We start from the raw sequence: 23,490 nt of genomic DNA, 5'->3' as shown, positions 1-23,490 counted from the left end.
CTCTCTGGCTATTTTCATGTCTACTAAGGTCGTCATTCTAGAGATTGGTCTCTGTCCTGACTTACAGAAGTTTGTATTTTATTTTTGCATAACAGACCTTTTTCTTAGAGCGTTCCTTTGAGAAGTGCTTTACAGTGTAACACAGCGTGTGTTCCGACCGGATATGTGTATCTGGTCAGCTGGCACGCTGTATTAATCTGCACAAGTGATAGATCTAATCCAAACGCCCGGCACAAGCCCCCAATTTGTAAGAGGATTCAATTCAGCACTACAGCCAAGTCAACGCCTAGTCTAGAATACTGAATGAAAACCCTTATTGATATATCTTTATGTCCAGTTCATGCGTTCTGGGTGACTACCCCTATATAACACCCCTCTCTTGGAATCCTCCTGACCCCACTGAGCCAAGAAGTAGTTCTTTTTTGCAAGTTAAAAGGTTTAATTGATAGTTTAAACAATAGATATATATATTGCACTTTAGAATAAGTTAATAATTGAATAGCACACTTAATCTGATATGATAAAGATTAACAACGGAGAATCTGGCCCTAGCACACTTCTTTATAATCACTAAGGAGTTGACATGAAATGGATAAGATAGCAACAATACTTTTATGGTTTCCAATGGATGCAATGTGGAATGAAATGCAGTACAGAAAATAACTTGATAGGATTTCAGCAAAAGACAATGTAATCACTTTCTTGGACAATTCACCCCCCCCTTTTATGCAATGCAAGGAAATGGAAGGAAGGCACACAGTTCTCAGAAATGCAATTAAATGTGATTCAGTTAACCCCAGCAAGCTTAGACTACAGAAGTTGGAAACACAGGCCCAAAATGCTTTTATATGTGCTGGCAATGGAGTGAAAAATATGCTAAAATGCGTTTAATTCCCTCTAGAGGTTCAGGGTGAGTGGTATATGCTTTGAATATGTTCAGGATCACTTTAGCAATGCTCTATAATGGTTGTCAGGTTGCAAACGAATTTTTGGCAAATGGAAGGCAAGCAGCAGCAGCTTTTTACACGTGGAGAAATTGGCAAATTGCGGTAAATTCGCGAGTGCGTTTTTCACGATTGCGGCAAAACTATAGGGGCTAGGAATGCAGTTCTAGGTTCGTAGGAAAGCCACGATTCTCAGCTTTCAGAGGAAAGTTACTGCAAGTCTCTAGCACAAACGGTCACGGAGATATGAGCGATTAAATAAAGGTCGTTTTTCAGATTTGAAATTTTAAAGTTAAAAAGACAAGTGCAGCTTGCAACTAGAAAATGACAAGTGACAGCTTTACAAATGACAGTTGACAGTTAGGAGGCAATTCTACTTAGATTAAAATAGCTTGAATTATATTATCTTAACTAAGAGATTGGTTCTGCACAGTCTTGCTAGGTACTCACACTATATTCTTGAATTAGAATGGGCCTTGCCACGGATCTGGTCAGGTTTTAGACTGGACTCTGGTCTCTGCACTTCACAGTGATCTGGGTCTGCTCTCTCTCTGGATTCTGAAGATTGAGGGATTTAAAGTCTGGATCTTTCTGCACAGCTTTCTCTAGAGATTGATGGAGGTAAAGTATGGATTTTCCAGCAGAGCGTCCCGCAGCAAATGGATTTGAAGGTCCCTATCTGTCCTGTCTGTCTGCTTTTATGTGTTTTTTTTATGGGTGTGTGTGCAGCATCACTAGACCCTACCCCTCTCCACTTATCATTGGCCAAGCTTTCATTTCTCCCCTGATTGGGGGAGCTAAGTTGTGTCAGAGTGATGTCATTTTACAGCCTGCAGAAAGTCCACTCTTCCTGTCAACTTGCACACAAATCTAGATTTGAACCAAATACATATTTGCAGAGGTACATATTGTTTTAAAATCATATGCACCCCTCACATATCACAGGAGGTATCCCCTGTTCAAACTCTGCTCTTCCTGGGAGCTTGCATTCAGAAATGGCAATATTTTGCACTTTTTAACTGGTTTGCAATACCGGACATTACCCCAAATTTACACACATGTGCGCAAGGAGTATGGACATTAGTTGATGAAGTGTCAGATTTTTCACATGCACACATTTTGAGTAATATCCTCTTTTCCGCTAAAACTCCCCTGAACATACCACCGGTTCTAAAAACCTCTTAAAATGTGGGCAGAAAAATCACAAGAATTATGGTATCATTTATAAAATTTTCACATGTCCGCTCTATGAGTTAATCATCTATTTAGAATTATGTTCTGGCCCCAAAGGGGTGTGGTTTTCCCCCAGCACAAGGTTAAATTTCTGGTTTTTCCAGTTCTGCCAAGCCAGCTTGCTCTCACAGGCAGTGCTCCTCCCCTTTGCTTCAGGAGGAAGCTACTTTTACAGCCCCCGTAATAAAACCTTTGCCTGAGTCAGGACAGGGCTTTGTTCAGAGCTCCTGTATTCTGTGGGGGCTCCCCTTAATTCAATTATCAGAGAGATGGCATATCCTTAGTGTGGCCAGCAAAAGGCAGATAGGCCTGGGAACACAGCTGTGACTCAAGTTTCACTCCTGATGGGGGTAGTTGTCAGGCAGAATTCAGTTCCTTAAGCCAGGTTTCAGATAAAATGTCACTTTTTGTTACCCAGTTTAAGTCAATACAATTTTTTACATATGCAGCTAGAATGCTGATTCTAAGTTCAAAACTATGACATTTAAACAATTGCAACCTATGTGACACTCAGAAATAGGTCACTCATTTCTTTTAAACATTTAGATTTTTAGTGTCTTTCAGTCCAAATTTACTTAAACTGCTGAAATCCACAGCTCAGCCAGTCTTGTTATAAACCTTCAAGTCACTTCAGAATATAACTTTACATTGGATCCACCTCTCAGTAAGTCTTTCTTTGGCCTGCTTTGGGTTCATTTATTCAGTTTTATACAAAAAGTAAAATCTGGTGTTCTTTTAAAACGCCGGCTTTTGGATAGTGGTGAGTACTGGTACTGCACCCCTTTTTGGGATTTAAGAAAATGAATTCCCAACAGTTATGGGTTTGCTTTTGGCAATCAGCATTGCCATTCCCAATGGTTTCAGACTACTGTAAGGGTAGTCCAATGGTGGTTTTAGGCAGTGTCCTTCTGTGCCCATAACATCGGCAAAAATGAGTGGCAGCCTATTCTTCATGCATTTCCCTGTGCATTTTCTGGGAAGCTCTGGCCATCATGATGTTTTCCATGTCAGTACTGCACAGTTTTGAGTTAGGGCTTGGATGCGTGGATAAAAACATCCCACAGTTTGTAAGTTCCACTGGAAATATGAGAATAAAGTCGTAGTTAGTAAAAGGATCATGCAATGTCTAGGGTATTCCATCTCCGGGACACAGTCTAAAATATTTTACCGTAATTGCCTGAAAACAAAAACAGTGACATCGGCCAGACAGATGAGGTCTATCAATCGGAAATTAAGTAAATTTACTTTGACACCTTGTAGGGAGTATACTAGAATGAAAGTACTGCCTAGGTTGTGTTATGGTCTGGAATTCTTTCCGTTATGGATTCTTCCATATTTTAAAGTTGTGGAAGGTGTTGTATGGAGAGTTGTTTTCTTTCATTTACCTAAATGTGTTCTGATCCAATTAATCAGATATGAGATGGGACTTCACTTGGGTTCATCCATGCACACACTTATACACAACCCCACCAAGATAAAAAAAAGCCTAATTATAGCCAACGATTGGTGTGTAAAAAATAATGTCATCTTGGAATTCAAATTATATCTTCAGGTAGTCTCACCATTCAAATGGCATCCAGGTTTGGCGACTTATCTGTAGAAATACCTAAATAGAGGTGTGCAAAACAACATAATGTGTTTCCGTTTCAACGTATTGAGTACGCATGAAGTCCACATCAGTAGGCATCAATGGGTTAGTGGTCATGGGAGCTGCAGATTTTGTATGAATTCTGGGGAGATGGAATCATTATTTCATCTGTTAATTGTGTGTCCCACTTTGTTATCGGCTTGCTTGCTTTATTTTGCCCAATATGTTCATGACACACAACGAGTGTTTAGAGATCAGCTCTGGATGTCGATGTTACATGGAGACTCAATGGCATTGAAGTTGAGATTGGTGTCCTTCATAAAAAAATGTATGTAATCTACCTAAGATTGGGGTACATGAGCCCTGTCAACATGCTGTTTGTAGATTTATTCCTGGAGTGTGTCTAAGGAAAAAGAAAAAATGTATGCAAGTTACCTTGAACTGGGGGCATATGTGTTTATTAAAATATGCTGTATTAATATTGATTCCTTAGTGGGGGCAAGGATATAACCATCCCCTGTTGATACTCTTGATTCAAGGTAAATGGTGAGAGATGATAATAATATGTTTTGTACTAATATTGATTGTTTCTCAGTAATGCTTTCAGTATGAAATTTTAGTTAGTACTATGTATGAGTTTGGTATAGCTTTCCTGCATCTACATATGATTCAAAGTGAAATCTTTATATTGTGTTCTGCTGTTTGGGGGGTGATTTGGCTTTTTTATTTTTCTTTAATGTCTCTCCCCGTTCATAAAGGAGTGTCAATGTTATGAAATTTTATTTGACAAAATCTATGTCTTTAATAGTATCTTTTAGTGTAAATGTGCATTGATAATGAAATTCTGAACATTTTGTAAAGGTTTGATAAACCAAAACATGTTGAATAAAAAATATCCTCAGAAAGTTTGAAAGTTGTTATTTTACAAGTTCCTCTGGGAGTTCTTACTTAGAGCGGGTGCCCTTGTTCCCAAAGGGGGAGTCTCTCCTGGTGAGGTCCCACTTGCTTCTACTGCTAGGGAGGGTATTGTGGAGCAGGCTCACCTCCCTAACCTCACAGTGGCAGCTCCCCCGGTGGAGAAGGGACACATTCTCACGATTCGTCACACTGTCCTGTGCCACAGCGACTGCAGCCAGCTGCACAGAAAACATGTTTTCAGAGCCTTTTCATTATAACTATTAATTTGCATCCATTCATGCAACTATCCCTTATATTCCTGTATCTGTACTCACTGTATGTCTTTGGTACAAAAAACGTCTGGTGACATTAAAACTAAGGAATATCAAATAGGTTTGCTAATAAAAAAAATGTTCATTAGCAAACTCTGCAATCAGTTTTTAAAACTAATTTAGGCACGCAATGTATATGGATTTCCAGTTTCTTTTCTGAATTGGAGGATTTATTGGGAGGTTAGATAGTATTCACAATGGCAGGTGGATCACAAAGGGTATTATGAGGTGGTCACGCCACTGGATTTCCATTAGAGGTGCAATTGCAACCAGATTTTTGTTGCAGAAGATTCCATCTAGGGTGTTGCATGCTGCGGGTGTCGCTCCCTTCACCAATTGTTGTGTATGCATCATTGCTAGCTTATTTGCTCTAGTTTTGTGTGAATAAATGTTTTCTTCTTCAAACTAGTTGTTGAAATCTCACAGTATGATCAGGTGATCACGTTTAATGGCGATGTCGGTGATGGCGTCCACAAGTGTGTCCATGAAGGTAGGGTTGTTTGCCAGTGGCCTGGTGATAAGTAGGAATGATGTGTTGGTTTGATGATATACGGATAAGTATAGGAGGACTGATTCACAGTTTGGGATGTTTAGTGGTGGTGCTGTTGTTAACTTTAGCTGGTTCTTGTATGCAATGGCAATACCTGCTCCACTTTTTCCTTCTCTGTTGGCTTGTTTCAATTTGAAGTTGTTGGGAAGGGAATTGTGTGCTGTTACCTTGAAGTTTTTAGTTAGCCAGGTTTCCGTGAGGTATAGGATGTGTGACCCTCCATCGCTTAGCAGTTCATATATTTCTTTTGTGTGTTTTGACATTGATCTGGCGTTGACTAGGCTGCAGGGCATCTTTTTGTTTTCTGGGGTTTGTTTGTCTTTTGTCAGTGGCATTGGTAATTTGAGTTGATATTGATTTGTTTTTCCATCAGAATGTGCCTTTGTTTTTGTTGTTTCTGTTTCTTCTTTGAGTTGGTCAAATAGGTTGCATTTCGGGTTGATGTATTGTTCCGGTTTGTGTGTCTGCTCACATTGATGATTCTTTGTGTCCTGACAACTTTTTTTTTATAAAAAACTGTACGTTGAGGTTGTTTCTTTTTCTGCTTCTGTGGATTTCACATCTGTCTGTTGTGTTTGCAGCAATCCTCCTTATGTGCTTACAGTTCTTATGATTGGTTAGTTGCGCAAGTGGGTGGTAGGTTGATAGGTATTGATATTGATATTTTATTTCTCTCGCGCTCGTACACAAGTGTTTCAGAGTGCGACAAGGCAAGGGAGGGGAAGAAGGGAGAACAAAACAGCGATCTTACTAGGCCCAATGACATTGAGAATGCGCAAGTGCATGGGAGAGGAGGGAGGGGAAAAGTGCATGGAAGGGGGGAGAGGTGGAAAGTGCAAAGCAGAGAAACAGATAAATAATAATAAATACATAAATAATAAAGGCAACAAACAGTGGTAGTGCAGCCAGCAATTTGCAAGTGCTAGGTTTAAGGTAGCAGACAGAGTAGGTCTGATAAGTGCAGGAAGAAAGAAATGGGGGGGCTCTATGGGTACAGATACAGACCCCAGTGCAAGGGGTGGCCCAGAGGCAGTGCGGGAGGGTGGCAGGGTGAGCAGGTACCTGGACCCCGGAGGACAGAGAGTGGCCAGGTGCACAGTGTCAAGAGAGAACCGATCAGCAGGGGAGAAGGGGAGCAAAGGCAGAAGAAAAGAGGAAGGTCTTGAGGTGCTTCCGGAACCGGAGATGGCTCTCCTCAAGTTTTACAGTGGCAGGGAGGCTGTTCCAGAGGGAGGCCCCAGCCGAAGACAGAGATCTACCCCCAGCTTGGTTCTTTGAAAAACGACTGACCCTTAGGGAGTTAGAAGTAGAGGAACGAAGAGCTCGAGAGGGGAGGTATTTGCGGAGGGATAGCTGAAGGTATTTTGGACCCAGGCCCCAGAAAGCCTTGTGGACAATGCAGAGTGTTTTGTATTTAATCCTTGCATCCACTGGGAGCCAATGGAGAGATTTCAGCGCTGGAGAGATACGATCCCAGGGCTGGAGGCCAAGGACAAGTCTCACAGTCCTGTTCTGGATGAGTTGCAGAGGGCGGAGAGTAGAGGCAGGTAGATTTAGAAAGAGGCTGTTACAATAGTCCAACCTAGAGAGAACCAGAGCTTGGGATACCATGAGCTTCTGGGAGAAGGAGAGGAAAGGCAGAGTACCTCTAAGGAGGGGCAGTAGGAAGTTTGACGTTTTAGAGACCTCAGAGATGTGGGCGGAGAAGGAAAGGGTGGAGTCAAAGATGACCGCGAGGATCTTAGCCTCGCAGGTGGGGGTAGGAGGAGGGCCAAGGAAAGCCGGCCAGAGAGTGAGGGGAAGGGATGGTGAAGGTGTGCCAATGAGGAGGATCTCTGTCTTGCTGGCATTCAGACAAAGATAATTGGTGACACACCAATCTTGAATGATAGTAAGGCAATCAGAGATGAGAGAGGGAGAGGAGGTGGCCAAGGGCAGCCTGAAAATAAGTTGAGTGTCGTCAGTGTAGCAGAAAATGGCAATGCAGTGGGCAAGAGTTGCCAGGTATTGGTTGAAAAGCCAGGGCTAGAGGTTAGACCCCTGGGGAACACCACAGGTAGAGAGGAAGATAGATGATAGGAAGGACCCAAGTTAGACCTGGGAGGGTCAATCAGAGAGGAAAGAGGTCAGCCCGGCCAGAGCCTGATCACTGATACCCAGGTTTTCACAGAGATGGTTGAGCAGGATGGTATGGTTGACTGTGTCGAAGGCAGAAGAGAGATCGAGGAGGATGAGGACAGAGGGAATGTTAGAGTCAAGGTTGGAGAGCAGATCTTCACGATAGCGTGATAGTTTGAGTGATTCTGGTCTTGTTCCAGCAAAGGAGCGACTTTCCAGTGGGCAGGTAGGTGTGCTGTTTCTTGATGTTGGTTGTTTCCTGGTGTGGTGTTTTGAGACGGTTGGGCTTGTTCCAATTGGTTGTTCTGTTTTGGCTGTTTCCTGTGCATTGGTCTTTCCTGGTACAGTGCATTTTGTGGTGTGGGCTTGTTGCTTTGGGTTTGGGTTTCTTGTTTGTTTCTGTTTTTGCCCTATCAGGTTGGATGTTCAGGTCTTTTCCTGCTAGGTTGTCTGTTAGTCCTCATGGTTTTTCTCTTTGCTTGGGAAGTTTGTGCTATTCCAGCATGGGGATGAGGTATTGCGGCTGTAGTTGGTAGGGCAATATTATAGGGCTGTTCCAGTGGGCTACCTATCCAAGGGGATGGACTGTTTTAGGCATCAAACTTTCCCATGGGAAAACCTATCCTGGGGCTAGCCTGATCCCAGAGGCTAGCCTTTTCTCTAGGGGTAGCTTTATCCCTGGTCTAAACCTTATCCAGAAACCTTATCATTTGAACGGGGCCTATCCCAGGAGCTGGGCCTATCCCTGGGGAAGGACCTATCCCAGGGGCGAGAACTATCCCTTGGTTGGGAGTTATCCTAGGGGCGGCAGCTAAACCTGGTGCGTGAGCTGTCCAAGATGCATGAGCTATCCCAGGGGCTTCAGCTATCCTAAGGCAATGAGGTATTGCAGTGGGAGGAGCTATCCAAGGGGCGGGATCTATCCCAGGGACTGGAGCTATCCCAGGGGCTGCAGCTATCCTAGGGATTGGGCTATCACAGGGGCTGAGCTATCCCAAGGGCTGAACTATCCCTGCGGTTGAGTTATTTCAGGGCAGGGCTATCTCAGGGCAGAACTGTTCTCAGGGCGGAGCTGTTCCTGGGGCATAGCTATTCCAGTGGCAAAGCTGTCCCAGGGACGAAACTATCCCAGGTGGAAACTACCTTAGGTGAGAGTATACCAGGTGCAGTTGTATCCCTTGTCCCAGGTTTTCTCTGTGTGGATTTCCTGTGATGTAGATGGTTTAGTGCTAGGAGTTTGTAAAGGGGAGGTCTCACAATGGTAGGGTCTCCAAGTGATAATTCCTTACTGTGTTAGGGTCCCTGGCCGTGAGTCCCCATAGCGATGGTGCCTTTTATTGGCTAATGACATAATGTGGCTTTAGCTTCCAGATAGTTTGGGCTCACTTTGTTGGGGCCTTGTAGAGGTATCGGGTTCACAGTGGAAAAAGCCTCCATGTGGTCGTTGTATTTTAGTCTTAGAGTCTTCTGGGGCTTGGGAACCCCAGCTTGTTAGAGTTTTGTAGTGGTATCAGGTTCAGAGTGGCAAAAGCAGTTCTATATAAAATGACCTTTTTTTTTAAAGGTCTCAAGAGAAAAAGACAGATTTACTTTGACCGATTTTCTTTTGATCAGAAAACCAGCATTGTAAATGTCTTTTTCTCTTGAGACCTTTAAAATGCGGTTTTCCCTTTTCTTTTTTTAATATTAGGGGTGTTTCACTCCCTGAGCCCCCCATTTTTCCTCCCTCCCCACCCTCTCCCGTGGGATTTCAGTCCCAGCCACTCCCCCACCCCCACCCTCGGGATTTCCTGTACGGTCACCGAGCGGTCTTTCTAAATCAAGCTTTCAGTGAAAAGATCTTTATGTTGTGGTTGTATCTTAGTCTCAGAGCCTTGTGATGCTTAGGAATCCAAGTTTCACAGTGGTAGGGTTTGAGGCAGGAGGTTGAAGGTTTCCAGAATTAGAAGTGGGAGGTTCAGAGTGTTAGAGTCCAAAAGGGTGGGTTGCAGATTGGCTTGGTTCGGAGGTGGGGAACTCTAGGAGGTGTGCTGTAGAGTGGTAAAAACTCACTCTGGCTAAATTCTGGGTGGCCTTGCCCTGCCGCGGCACAGTTAGATGTGAGTCTAACCTCACAGTGGTAGAATTTGAAGAGGCAGAGCTCACTGCGATAAAGTTCAAAGGGAGTAAAAGAGGATCACACTGGCAGAGGTTCAGCAAGGCAAGGTGCAGGACTGGTAAAACCTTAAGGACCAGACTTGAAGTTGAGGCGACTAAAGCAGCCAAGTTCATAGTGAATGGATCTCACAGTAGCAAAATTCAGTGTTAGAAATTTCACAGCAAAATTCAAAGCAGAGTGACAGAATCTCAACATTCAAGAACTCACAGTGCCAGAATTTAAGGGGCAGTGTCATGCAGTGGCAAGTTCGAAGTTGGAAAATTCAATGCGGCTGAGTTCAAGGTGACAGAATCTCACAGTGGCTAAGTCTACATGACAGAGTTACCCATTGGAAAAGTCAGAGTCAGAGTTAAAGTTACAATGATACAGCTCAAAGTGACACGTGTTGACAAATTCATAGTTAGAAACTCACTGCAGCTTAGTTTAAAATCACAGACAATGGCAGTGGCTGATTCAAGGTGGCAGAGTCAGCCGTTGGTAAAAGAAAACAGGGTCTGGAGGTTCCACTGTGTCAGAATTCAGGTTAAGAGATTTTGTTAGTCACAAGATTAAGAGTTAGGGTACTAACATCAGCCTGGTCCAGAGTTACGATTATGTTACATTTGTTGGCACTTGTATGATTCACTTGACATTATATGTTATTTATAACGCACTTAATACCCAGAGGTTTCTGAGCGCAGACCCAAAGACCAAACCTGTGTTGCACTGCGTTGTCTTGCTTCCAAGTCGAGCGTGTTGCCCCTGTGCCATCCTCCCGAGCAACAATATCAGTTTGGAGCTCTAGTCAGGCAAAATGCAAGCGTGGCAGAACACAATCAGTGGCGACCTTCACAGCAGTAATCTAAGCTGGGAGACAGCCTGTCCAAAGGCGAAGGGTGTGAGAAACAACCAGTGGCAAGATCCAAAGCAGCAATCTAAAATGGGAAGCCTAGTGAGGCAGGGAAAGCGTGGCAAAGTAAAACAGTGGCGAGATTCAAAGCGACAATGCAAATTAGGAACCTAGTCAGGCACTAGTGAATGTGGCAAAATACAAACAGTGGCGAGCCCCAAAGTAGCAGTCTAGATTAGGAGCCCATGTCGGGTCAAATTTGGGCGCGGTAGGTAGAACACAGTCAGTGGGGATCTTCCCAGTGGTAGTTTAACTGCAGTGAGACCCAAAGCAGAAATCCACATAGGGAAATCTAGTCAGGCAATGCACGTGGGGGAAACTAAAGTAGCAATCTTAGCTGGAAACACTAGTCAGGCAAATGGAGGTGTGACAAAACAGAAAATTGTGGCGAGACCCAACGCAACAATCCCCCAGTTGGAACACCCTCGGAAGCACCACACAGGTGTGGCAAAACACAGCAGTGGCGAGGCTCAGTGAAGACGTCAACCAACCCCTAGAAACTCTGAGGGAGGAGAAAATGCAGGAGTGGTTGCACCCGTTAGTGGCGAGATTCAAACAGCACAACCAACACCTTGGCACCCTGAGCAAAGAGAAATTGCAAGAGGGGTTGCACACAGTAGTGGTGAGCATTAAACAGCACAACCCCCGACCCATGAGGAAAGAGAAAAAGCAAGAGTGGTTGTACATAGTAGTGGCCAGATTCAAACAGCACAACCCACACCTGGACACTGAGAGGGAAGAGAAAATGCAAAAGTGGCAAGACAAAAGAGTGACGGGATCAAGGAAGTAAACCGACAATCAGAGCGTTCTGTGGATGGGTCTGTGTTCAGGTATAAGATGACTGGATATAGTGTAACAAATCTACATTAGGAGCAATCCATGAAGAATGAAACCTGTTTTAAGCGAATTAAGTCTGTGAAAGAGTCAGTGCTGATATCTCTTACCTTAAAGTAGCTGTAGAGGGTGAGCGTAGCATCATGAAGGGTGGGCACCAGGAAGAAAATGAAAACAGCGATGGTATCTGACTTTTGGAAGACGCCCTTAGCCTGTGCCCTTTGCTGGCTGCCCTGGGAGGGTCTGTTTTCTAGTGTGATTCACGTTACCCAGCTGGAGCCTCCAATCAGGGGTGTATGGGTGGAGAGGAGGGAGTGGAGCAGGGATGGCTGGGGATGCCGTGTGACCACGTTAGACTTGGAGGGGCAGTGATCCTGCCCCTACACTTGCCATATTGTCAATGATTGACATAACATATTCAGACACATGCTCCATTGACAATAACTTTCATCATGTGCAAAGCTATCAATTGCAATGCTAGGAATTGCCATACAATCTCAGATATTGACAACATCATTAAGGATTGAAATCAAAGTTTGAGCTACTAACGACATCGGCTGAGACTGCAATGAAACAGCCAGGCTGACCCCCCATTGACAGGGATTTTCAGTAAGTCAACATGTACTCACTAATTCACTGCTAGAGGTTGCCATGCATCGTAATTAAACCCTGAGGTAGTTGCCATACACTGTAATTATTTGCCCCAGTACTCAACATATTGTGAGAGAATTCCATCCAATGGTCAGCTGCTTACTATACTGCCGGGGCAATCACATATTTCCGGAGATTAACATAACATTCACAGATAATCACCCCATTCTAAAGTTCACCATAAAATGCCCAGCTACTTCTATTGCCAGGATCTAACATTAAATGGCCTATACCTGCCCCATTGTTAGGGATTGCCATTACATGCTCAGATGCCAACCCAATTGCAAACAAATTGGCATTACATGATCAAGCACTGTACTCACAAGTGTACTCACAAGTGTATGGGAGGTGCTTGGTCATGACTAAAGGCCATGCCCAAGGGAGCATGTCCACATACAAAATGTATAATGTACATAGCTGACGGACATGTCGAGCGAGACATGGCATATCTAGGAGGGGCCTGGGGCTAAAGGCCATGAGCCAACCTGTTCACTTTGCATGGTCACAAGAGATGCTCAGGGGCCACATTTATCTTTGGGTAGAACCTGTGGCATGCAATTTAGATATAGAATCCACTTGGCATGCACCTAGCCATGCCCAGAGGTCACCCAACATATGAAAGCTTATTCCTCCCATCGTTGTATGTATCTCCCTGTTTCTCTCTCTCTCTCTCTCTCTCTGCTATTATAGATACATTTCTGGAAATGCAAGAACTGAATATCTCAGGGCAGGCCGGGCCCAAAATGGCAGCTGTTTAAAGAAGCTCTTTCTCCCCGACCCGACTACATTAATCCTTCCTTTATCCTGCATCTTGCTGGACTCTGAATTGCTTTGGGGTCTCCAAGTGGACGCTGGATATTTTCTGGAACTCTGGAAAAGTGTCTTAAGGGGATGCTGTCACTGCATTAACTGAGCATCCCTGGTCCCAGGATCCACAGAAGATAGCCAGGGCCAGGGGCTGGCAGTGTATGGGAAGGATCTGGCTCATGCACTGGAGGCAATATGTTCTTCCTGATGTGCTGGTTGTTGTATAAGGAATTACTCTGGCATACTGAGTACTATGGCATCCCCTGGACTCGTCTCATCCAAAGTGCATAGTGGGCTGACTCAGCTTCATGCTGATTCTCAGCTTTGATAGTCACCACATAAGTCTAGACTCAACCACCCCACAGCACATGCTTAAGGAGTAAGATGAAGTGGCCCCATTGACCAACTGAAACTATAATATTATATTTATAACACGCCTGTACACAAGTGTTTCTAGGAGCAACAAGAAAGGGGAGGGTAGACAGAGGGGGGACATGACCAACAATCCCACTAGGCATTGTAATATTGGGATCTTGCAAGTGCGACAACAAGAAGTGCAGGGGGAAGGGAGAGGGGGACGTGCAGGGGGATGTAGGGGGAAGTGCATTCAGGGCAGCGCGGCTCTGGGTATCTGAAAGGAGGTGGGGGGCTATAGGGGTTACAGTTACAGCCCTTAAGTGGGCAGTACGCCAGGAGGCAGTGCAAGAAAGACTGGTATCCATTAAGAATCTGAGGGTACCAAGCAACCAGTCATCGCCGCAGACAGGCAAGTTAGCAAAGAAGAGAGAGATAGAGAAGGCAGAGGAGAAAAGGAAGGCCTTGAGCCACTTCAGGTGGTCCGGCTCAAGTTTGAGAGGGGCAGGGAGGCTGTTCCAGAGGGAGACACCTGCAGATGAGAGAGATCTACCCCCTACTCTCTTCTTGGAGAAACGTCTGACCCTCAGAGAGTTAGAGGTAGCTGAGTGAAGGGCTCATGAAGGAAGGCATTTAGGCAGAGAGAGTTGGAGATAGTGAGGGCCCGGCCACAGAAAGCCTTGTGGGCCGCCGGCAAAAAATGTCTTGTTCTCCCATGCTGTGCTCATGGAGCAGACCACTTTCAGAAAGCAGTCTACTTGTTGTTGGTTCAGAACACACCCACACACAGAAACTGCTGAAGCCTCAGATACAGTTTTGCAGCTGTTCAAACTGGTATATATGTCCTGCATTTTACAGACATCTCTTTATTGGGGTGAATATTGTGAACAATCAAAACAGAAGAGTCCATTATTTGCTTAAAAGGTTTTCTTAATGAATCACTCTGAGAACTCTGCGAGTGAGTGCCGCCCCGCCTGGCAGGTCTGACCCTGGTGGGTGGGATGGCACCCACCCGCAGAGTCGTACTGTGCTGGTCCAGTAACAATGGTGCTGGTAGGCTTACTGGCACCATTGTTACCGGACCGGCACAGTCGTAAAGAGGCCAACTGTGTTGCGCAATCTGGCCAGGGGGCCACGTCCCTTGGCCCCGCCCCCACCCACCAAAGCCCTGACCCTCCTAAAAAGTGACAGTTCCCCCAATAAAAGTTTTCCATTTCCAGCACTGGTTGCAGAGGGCCTTGAAATTGATCCTTGCGGGAGGTAACAGAGAGATTTCAGGGCAGGAGAGATGCAGTGCCTGGGCTTGAGACCAAGGATAAGTATCGCAGTCCTGTTCTGGATTAGTTGCAGAGGGCGAAGAGTAGAGTTAGGAAGATTGAGAACGAGGCTGTTGCAGTAGTCCAGTCTGGAGAGAACCAGGGCTCTGGAGACAGTGAGCTTCTAGGGGAAGGTGAGAAAAGGTAGAATACCTCTGAGGAGGTGCAGCTGGAAGTGGGCCTTTTTGGCAAGGTCCGTGATGTGAGGTGGGAAGGAGAGAGTGGAGTCGAAGATGACACCAAGGTTTTTTGCTTCACAAGAAGGCAAGGGAAGAGGGCCCAAAGAGGGCGGCCAGAATGAGAGACAGAAAACAGGATCAGGGATCCCAATGAGAAGGATCTCAGTCTTACTGGCATTAAGGCAGAGATTGTTGGAGTAGAAGAAGAAATCCACTTTGATATTTGGGATCATGGTACTCTGGAAGCCAAGCCACAGAGGCCAAGAAATATATGCTAAATGGAGAATGGCAGTGAAAATGGAACCAAATAAAGGGAGCCAGTGAGGCAAGCATCATCTCATGAACAATACTGCACTGAGAGAACCAGACTACAAGTAACTTCCGATATGGATACCAAATTAGAAGAATTATAAAAGCACTCTCAAGAGTGTGAGCAAAGGCCGAGTGAGGTAAATCACAGAGAGTTCAGGGTTAGAGAGAAAGAAGCATTTCTAGGACCAACTCTTGCATGGAAGAGATAACAGAGATCGTGCAAACAATGGTAATATAACAAATAGTGATTACAAGGAATTTGAGGGTGGGGAGAAGCTCAGACAATATGAAGCCAAGAGAACTAAAGGAAAATTCCACTTTGTGAGTTGTGATTGTAGTACTCCAACAGCCAAGTGCAGTGGCGGTGACAAGCCAGGAGATCAAATGAAGAGTTGCATTGTGATATTTGGATTTACAAAACTCCAAAATCTGAGTGCGATGGTGCTGGAAAAACCAATAGATTTAAAGAAGAGTGATCATGTGATCATTCTGGTCCCAGCACACCACATGCCTCTGCGGTGGTGCTGTCAAAGCCTGAGAACCAAAGCAAAATTACATTGTGTGAGGTGTTTATAATACTTCAAAAGCCAAGCACAGTGGCATTGACAAAGCTAAGAAAACCAAAGAAAAAATGCAAAAGCCTACGACATTGGTGCTTACAAAGTCAAGAATATCCAAAGAAGAATTGGTTTTCAGGAGTTGCAGCTGTACCACCCAAAAATCCAAATGCAGTGGTGTGGTAAAAGGCCAAGAGACCCCAAGACGAGTTGAATTATGGAAGTAGCACCTATATTTCAACGTTCCGTTTTTGTATGAAAACGAGTGATAATGTAATGTGAGTTAAGTTTCAATATGTCGTTTTTGGACTTGCAACAAGGACATACTTTTAACGTAATGTTTGTTCCTTTCTGTTGCCATTTCACACATTTGAAGTCTTCACTTGTTAGTTTGGGCTATTAGATGGCAGAGCAACATATAAGGCGAAACTATTGCATTATAGTAGAGAGGGAGAAATGCCATATGAGGGGGGACACAAAGCTTGAAGGTGTTGTTTGGTTGTTTGCCCACCCATTGACTGCCCACATCCATGCTAAACCCTATGGTCATCCCCCCTCAGTTCCTGCCCCTCCCTGACCAAAGTGCCTCCACATGGGAACTCTTTCAGCTCACTTTATTCAAGCTTTTCCATCAAACGTTGCACTGAAAGTACCTGCCAGTGTTTTCACAAAGCAGTCTACTAAGAGTTAATTACTTAATTGGATTTGTAAAAGCACTACCGGTGTAATAAAATGTCTTAACCAGGTCTGCCTTCAGACACTTGATTTATAAGCACTATGGGTGCCCTTCACTGAAGTCCTGTTAAAATATAGCATTCTCAAGGGCACTGGTGATAGGTTGTGTATAGGGCATTTGTCAGGCACTGTTATTTTGCACCTGCTACCATCAATGGCCAGTTAATTTCACTACGGCAGTGCTTGGCAAGTGCCTTTCCCATGCCTGCACACAAGCCCAAACTGCTGGCATTGCCAATACTTGTTTATTAATAGTACCCTTAACACCTTTAAAGAACCACTGTTGTATATGTGTATACATTTTCAAGTTTTCATATATTAAATTATTTTAGTCTATTTTTGAACACATGATGTTTGTTCAACATATTTAAGCAGCACATTTCTGCCCTTTGTAAAAATGGAGCAAAGAAACCCAAAGAAACACATTGGCCAAGACATTCGAATCCAGCCCCTAAGACTGCTCCATTTTCCAAAGTCAAGTGTCCAAAACTCTACACTACCAATGTTCTGTTTGCTATGTGTGTAGAAGGGTCTATGGGCTAAACAGTACAGCATAGTACACCGAAATGTGAGTAGGAGCTTCCTTTGGGATGCTATTTAGCCTGCACTGCAGAAGAGGGGATAAGGCATCAGGTTAAATATAGCTAAACCTCCACACATGGCCAGTATGGTCTAGTGTCGCATTGTGGAGATAGTGGTGTTGTGCAGCTAGTTTTCTTTGACATCTATCCACAATAGAGAACAAAGCAAGGAAAGCTTTTGGATGGCACACAAGTTCTAAATACGTCTTTTGCAGATGATTTGGCCCTCCCCCTTTTTTGTCATAGACCAATAAATCAAACAGATAGGCACCTACAAATTGAGGACTGCTATTTTGTAGAAATTAGCCTCATGCTGATAATGCCCTTAACACCATTTTCAAAGGGTTAAATCATGGATCTGCAAACTGTGGTTCCCCACATGTTTTGGGCTACAATACCAGTTACCAGTCACCATCCACTGTGCTGGATAGGGCTAATGGGAGTTGAAGTTCAAAACATGTAGAGAGCCAAAGGCTGCAGAACCCTTGGGTAGATCAACAAACACTAGATTTGCAGATTAACTGTCAAATGACAAATCCTAAAATTACTATTATGATGTTATGTTTGGAAAACTTAGTGGCATTGAGCATGTGATGCATGCCCAGCCCTCTCAAGAATATGCAGGAATCTATCATGGGGTTGGGTTGTGCATGTACAAAGTCCCACAACTGTGTTTATGGGAAAATCATTATTCATATTAATATTCATATTAAATCTTTGTAATAGAAAAGTGCCTCAATATGCATGCCACATCACAGGGACGCTCTGTAATACATCCTTGCAATCAACAAATTCCTCACTCAAAGTACCTTCACCACCATCCTCGAAAACTGGAAAAATCCTGCCCTTCTCGAGAACCTCACAGTGGACCCTTATGACCTCAGCCTACATCACACCTCTTCCCTTCTGAGAATTAACCATCCACCTTCAATCATATCAATTCCAGTAACCCCCAAGAGTATTATCAATCAGTTTCAGATACAGATTCTCCCTGAGGAATGCCACCATTCAGCTGGTTGATGATGCTCTCTGCATCTTTGATTATTACCACATTTGCCTTCTATCACTTGATCCTCCAAAGTCTTTGACACAGTAGTCTATGAATTTCTCATTGACATAATGCGCAAGCACATGAGCATTGGAGAGACCATCTTTTGCTAGTTCACCTGTCAGCTTCAAGACCCCTAACAGTTTGTCCAGATATATACTTCCAGACATTGCCTCTACCTGACACCTGTGGAGACCCAGAGGGATCCATCTTATTACCAGTGATCTTCAAACTCCATCTGGATCACTTGTACATCCACCAATACAAATTTATACAGAACTCTACCTGAAATGATCATTCATTGACGATATCCACTACAGCAGGGCCCTGACCTGGCTGTCCAGTGCCTACTTCAAATTGAACGACTCAAAAATGCCTGCTCCTTATCAACAACACAAATAACCCAGCATTCAGATCTATCTGTCTCCTATGAATCTGGATGTTCCTCATGAACTCAGCACCTGACATACTGTGACAAGTCTCTTGGACTGCACGTAAATAGGCACCTCTCTTTCAAAAGAGAACTAGCAAAGGAAACTCAGACAATATTGTACCAACTATCCGTCTAAGGAACATAATGCCCTTCCCAGCAGGCAACAGCTTCAGTTCCATGGAGTAGGCCATGGTTCTATCTCACAAAAACAGTGGTTACCAACTGCTCACCAGCCCACCAAGCACCAAAGTAGAATCTATGAGAAGCATCCCTCATGCTTCTGCCCATCTCCTTAAAGGTCTCTGCAATTATGGACACATAAAGCCTCTACTCATCGTACTCCGCGGCCTTCCCCTAAAAGCATGCATCACCTTGAAAGCCAGCTGCATCATATAGACAGCTGCCATGATTCCTGTTCCCTCCCAATGGGAAAACAAATTCACCATCTCTGTTGGTCAGAGTATCACCAGAAGCCAGGACCTGGTCAAATGAGGGCACTAGAAATTCAAACGAAGAAATAATCATAGAGTGCATTCTCGATTAAGCCCCCTAGAGTCCGGAACCTTATGGCTAACCACTTCCGACTCACTCTTACCCTCATTAAATGCTATGACTGCAACCAGCATATCCTGGTGTGAATCAGGACGCACATGAAATGTCTCCCTGTTCCCACTAAAGAGCCATGTCATATATTTCCAATTTCTTAAAACATACATCATGTTGCATCTAACGTCAGATTGAGTAGTTGCAACTGTTTCTACAATTTTCATCTAGATTGCTAATGATTAGTCATACATGCACAATTCTTTCTATGCTGTCACAATATTTAGAAAAGCTAAGCAATATTTAGATCCCATAGAAAATTTGCTTTGGTCAAATTCAAGACACGAAAGTAAAGTACCTAAATTATGTAAATTGGAGGAAAGTTGAATTTAATTAACTTTGTATCATCTTTCCTTTATAATCTACTATGCTTGCATTGATGAAGGTAGTAGGTTACTGGCTAAAGAGGTTGCTTATGCTGTTACCTGCCACGGTTTGAAATTGTGCAAAGTTGCACATGCTCCATTGTGAAATGGCCCTTTTCCGGGCTGGCAGGAATGTAGGTCTTGCAAAGCGTGGGCCGCAGCATAGACAGCATTGTAGACATTGTAAGTGAGTCTGAAGTTATTAACATCAAGAACATGCTCATTCAGATCCTCCAGCCTTTCGGACCCGGTACAGTGTGGTGCTGTCAAGCTCTCATTGGCCACAGTGGAGGGCCACTTACAACTAAAAGCTTGCTCCCAGAACTGTTGGATGAACAGGTCCTTCGGATTTTTTTGCGGATTAATGGTATACAGTAAATCTGCCAATCCAGGAATTACTCCTCTCCTGCTAGCGAATCCGATGGTGCCTGCCAGCACTACTGAGAACTCAACAGTGGACAGAAGGGATGAGCTGGCCCAGCTATGAGTGGCAATCCAGACCTTCCCTGTGACATTCTGCCTGGCCATCTCGTCCAGAAGGTAAACCATGTAAGGTTCTGTGGCAATAGCTACAATGGCATTAGCTGATGACATTTTCATCATCTGCACTGCACGAAGCGTTCTCTGCCTAGAGAATGAAACTGGCAAGTCTTCCAGGAATGCTATGCAGGCTCCAGCCTGCAGAAAGTCCTCCTTCATCATTTGCATGGTGGACTGCACAGCTGGTTTCTCCATGGATACGAGTCCCACCCAGGTCCACCCAAAGTGCATCAGTAACTGGACAATTGCTCTGCTGGTCATTTTAGAGTTGGGCAGAGTGCGCAGAAATGAAGGGAACTTAATCTTATCACTCAACACCAGCAGATTGGCTCCATGGCTGATCTGTGAAAATATAAACAATTAGACAATATTTTAGGCTGATGCTGAGTTTTCAACAAGCCTACAACTTAAAATCATAATGCTCTCTGACACCATAACTATGCATGAATATAAGGAAATGTTTATGCATCTCAGTTTGCACACTGCAGAATATAGGCAACTGGGATGGTAGAAGAATGATGACCAGAGCAACACCAGAGGTTAAGATTAATTCTAAACCTTCCAGCCATCAACTTTTGTGTTTTGATATAGTCACCCGTCTGGGACGGGTATGCCCATACATAGGTCCCATGCCTGCTTGACCTACCAAACTTTCCCAACTTGCAGGCCTAATCAGCTTGTGACCCTACATATGATTCTTTTTCAACTAAACTACTTAGGAGAACTTTTGCAAAGACTTTACCGTTTGATACCAGAACTGCCCTTTCCTATTCAGAACACCAGCAATTGACTCTGGCCTAGGCCTATTGACTTGAATTGAACTCTTCTGGTGACCTGAAACTATTTGCACTGTCTAACAAGCATATGGGATCTATTCTACTTACCTTCTCCCATTTTGCTCACTTCTAGGTAATTGAACTGCTATTTTGCTCCTACTTCAGGGGAGCTCAAACTTTCTCAAACCTTAGAGTTTTGTATTGAAGTATATTAGCGTATGATATTAAGTTGCCTCCTTCTAGTGAAATGTTTGATAAATGATTGTGTAATAAATTAATAAGTGTTTTACCAAGAAACCTTGAGTATAAGTGTCTACTTGAACCACTGTGAATGAAAGACCTCTGTGTAACCTCTTGCACTGCTCACATTCACTCTTGAGATAAACCTGGCTGCTCAGCCCTGCTACCACTAAACTGTGTAGTACAGACTTATACCAAAGGTTGGTTTTGCTTAAACCTGTAGTCCTAATTGTCTGGGTGGTCCCAGAGGGTACTCCATGCAATTCTGCCTAACACCAACAATGTTTCTTTCCAGTGCTGAAATCACTGGATACCGTAAAACATAAGATAAATTGTTATAAATGCACATAGAGTCAGTGAATTAATAAACAGATATACTAAATACATTGCCATATGCGCTGCACTAAACAGTGGCTGAAACGTAAATACCAAGATTAATGCCACTGCTTTGTGTGAGCAACATGGGAAACAACAAACAACAACTCTCTCTCTCTCTCTCTCTCTCTCTCTCTCTCTCTCCCTCCCTCTCTCTCTCTCTCTCTCCCCCTCCCTCTCCCCTCCCTCTTTCTCTCTCTTTTCCAGGCACTGCACAACACACCTCCCCTCTTTTAACACACCACCAGGGCACATCTCCAACAGGAACTCACTCATACAAGCATAAAGGTGAGACAAAGCACACCAAGAGAATGTCACCATCTCACCCTCCTAAAGTAGAAAGAAAAACCTCACAACCAGTCCTGACCTGCTGGCCATCCAGATTAGTAGCCAACACGGTCAGTCTCAGATGAGCACAACAAATCAATGCCACATTCTGTTCAATCATTTGTGGGGACCCGGTATGTAAAGGTTGGCTAAACCAACAACTCCAAGTATGATATCTCAGAAGGAACTATCAATACATCTCACCTTCCCTATATGGAAGAGGGACCTAATGCTACCCAGCAGTTAGGACGAAAAAAACCCTACCATCAATTTTTTCCCATAGTACCGGGCCTAGCTTGCTACTGCAACCCTGATGAGTGAAGAATTTATTTTAATGAACAAAAATAAATATTTTCCTGGACGGGGCTCTCTCCAAGCTCTCAATAGCTATTTCAAACAAACATTTTGTCAATTGCCACTCTTACAAGAGCAAACGTATATTAATTTCTGCAGTGTATCGCTTTAGCCAACAAACCAAACAACTACTCCAAGCAGAGCCCTGTCACCAAGGCAAACAAGCCTCCCTACCAGCGTCTACGCTATTGCAGGTGATATTCTATCACTCTTTTCCTTATATCAAAGCTCCACCACCCACACAACGGCAGATCATTCAACACTCATACAGAGAATTATAAAATTCCCATTGGCTGCTCAACTACTCAATCCTCAAACATAAATGTTGAAAGGTACTACAATCCACACAAGGTGAATTACTCAGCACTCAACCAGAGATGTTGAAAAAGACAAATCCCACAGTCCACTCAACATTCACACTGAAATCCACTACTTTTTGCATTAATCGACACTCCTAAAATAATTTGAAATTCCCTTTGATCTGCTCACTACCGATTACTCAACGCTCATTCCAGATTGTTAAAAGTTCCTAAACAAATAAAAATCACCACATGTCCATTCCCAAAATCCTCAAACCTCCATAACAGCAAGGGCATTACACGGCACATGAAATCACACAATAAACATGCATGGCACCATCAATTCCTTAAAAGTCCACGCCGCATGTGCAGCAGCTCTAATTCTGCAAATTCTTAAAAGTGTTAAGGTTAACTACAAAACATTTCGCTACCACTCACACAAATCCTTTTGACACCACGCACTAGGAAAATATGCAGTCATTGGATATCACCTTTCTAACCATATATGGTAAATCCTACAAGTCCATGCGGCAGGCAGCAGCTCTAATCCTGCAAGCTCCCAAAACTGTTCGGATATAAGCACATGCAGTCACGTCCCTTAAACAATCAGAGCAGTAACTAGTATCTAGAATGTACTTTCTCTCATGCTGCCCAGCAGCACACTCTGCATAATCCTTCCTCTGCGTCCAATGTCCTGGACATTATATCACTTTCTCTCTGTTCTGCACTGATGATGCTATCACGCCCCTCCTTCATACAGGCTAACAGGCAAGTCCTATGCTGTAGACGCTGGTTGTGTTCAGTGCTGCCACAAGCATTAGCACCTCATTCCTCGTTTGGCCCTCTTATGGAGGTGCACTGCAGCTCCTCCGTTTGCTCACTCGACACAACATCCCTTTTATTTTCTTATTGCCCCAGCCCAACCCCAAGGCAGTTCTGTTACTTCATTGCCTCCACAGAACTGACATCGGACCTTTGCTACCTCAGGGCCTTACAGACGGACTCCTTTCACTCCTTGGCAAGGCCTGACTCATGCATCTTCCACTTTTTCTTCTCCCTTCACCCCCTTTGCTATAAAGGGGGACCTGGTTTTCT

General features: G+C 44.0%; 1 protein-coding gene across 1 annotated transcript in view; it reads right to left on the bottom strand.

Annotated features, from left to right (window-relative positions):
* LOC138492853 (vomeronasal type-2 receptor 1-like) overlaps window positions 1-23,490 on the bottom strand; it is a 100,380-nt gene that overhangs the window by 68,470 nt on the left and 8,420 nt on the right. Inside the window, exon 3 of the mRNA XM_069620186.1 lies at window positions 19,545-20,366. Coding sequence (XP_069476287.1) covers window positions 19,545-20,366 — 822 coding nt within the window. The remainder of the gene's footprint in view (window positions 1-19,544; window positions 20,367-23,490) is intronic.

This window comes from Ambystoma mexicanum, chromosome 10, assembly GCF_040938575.1.
Source record: "Ambystoma mexicanum isolate Mex_15411 chromosome 10, UKY_AmexF1_1, whole genome shotgun sequence".
NCBI lineage: Eukaryota > Metazoa > Chordata > Amphibia > Caudata > Ambystomatidae > Ambystoma > Ambystoma mexicanum.
This window is presented reverse-complemented; position numbering and strand designations above follow the sequence as displayed.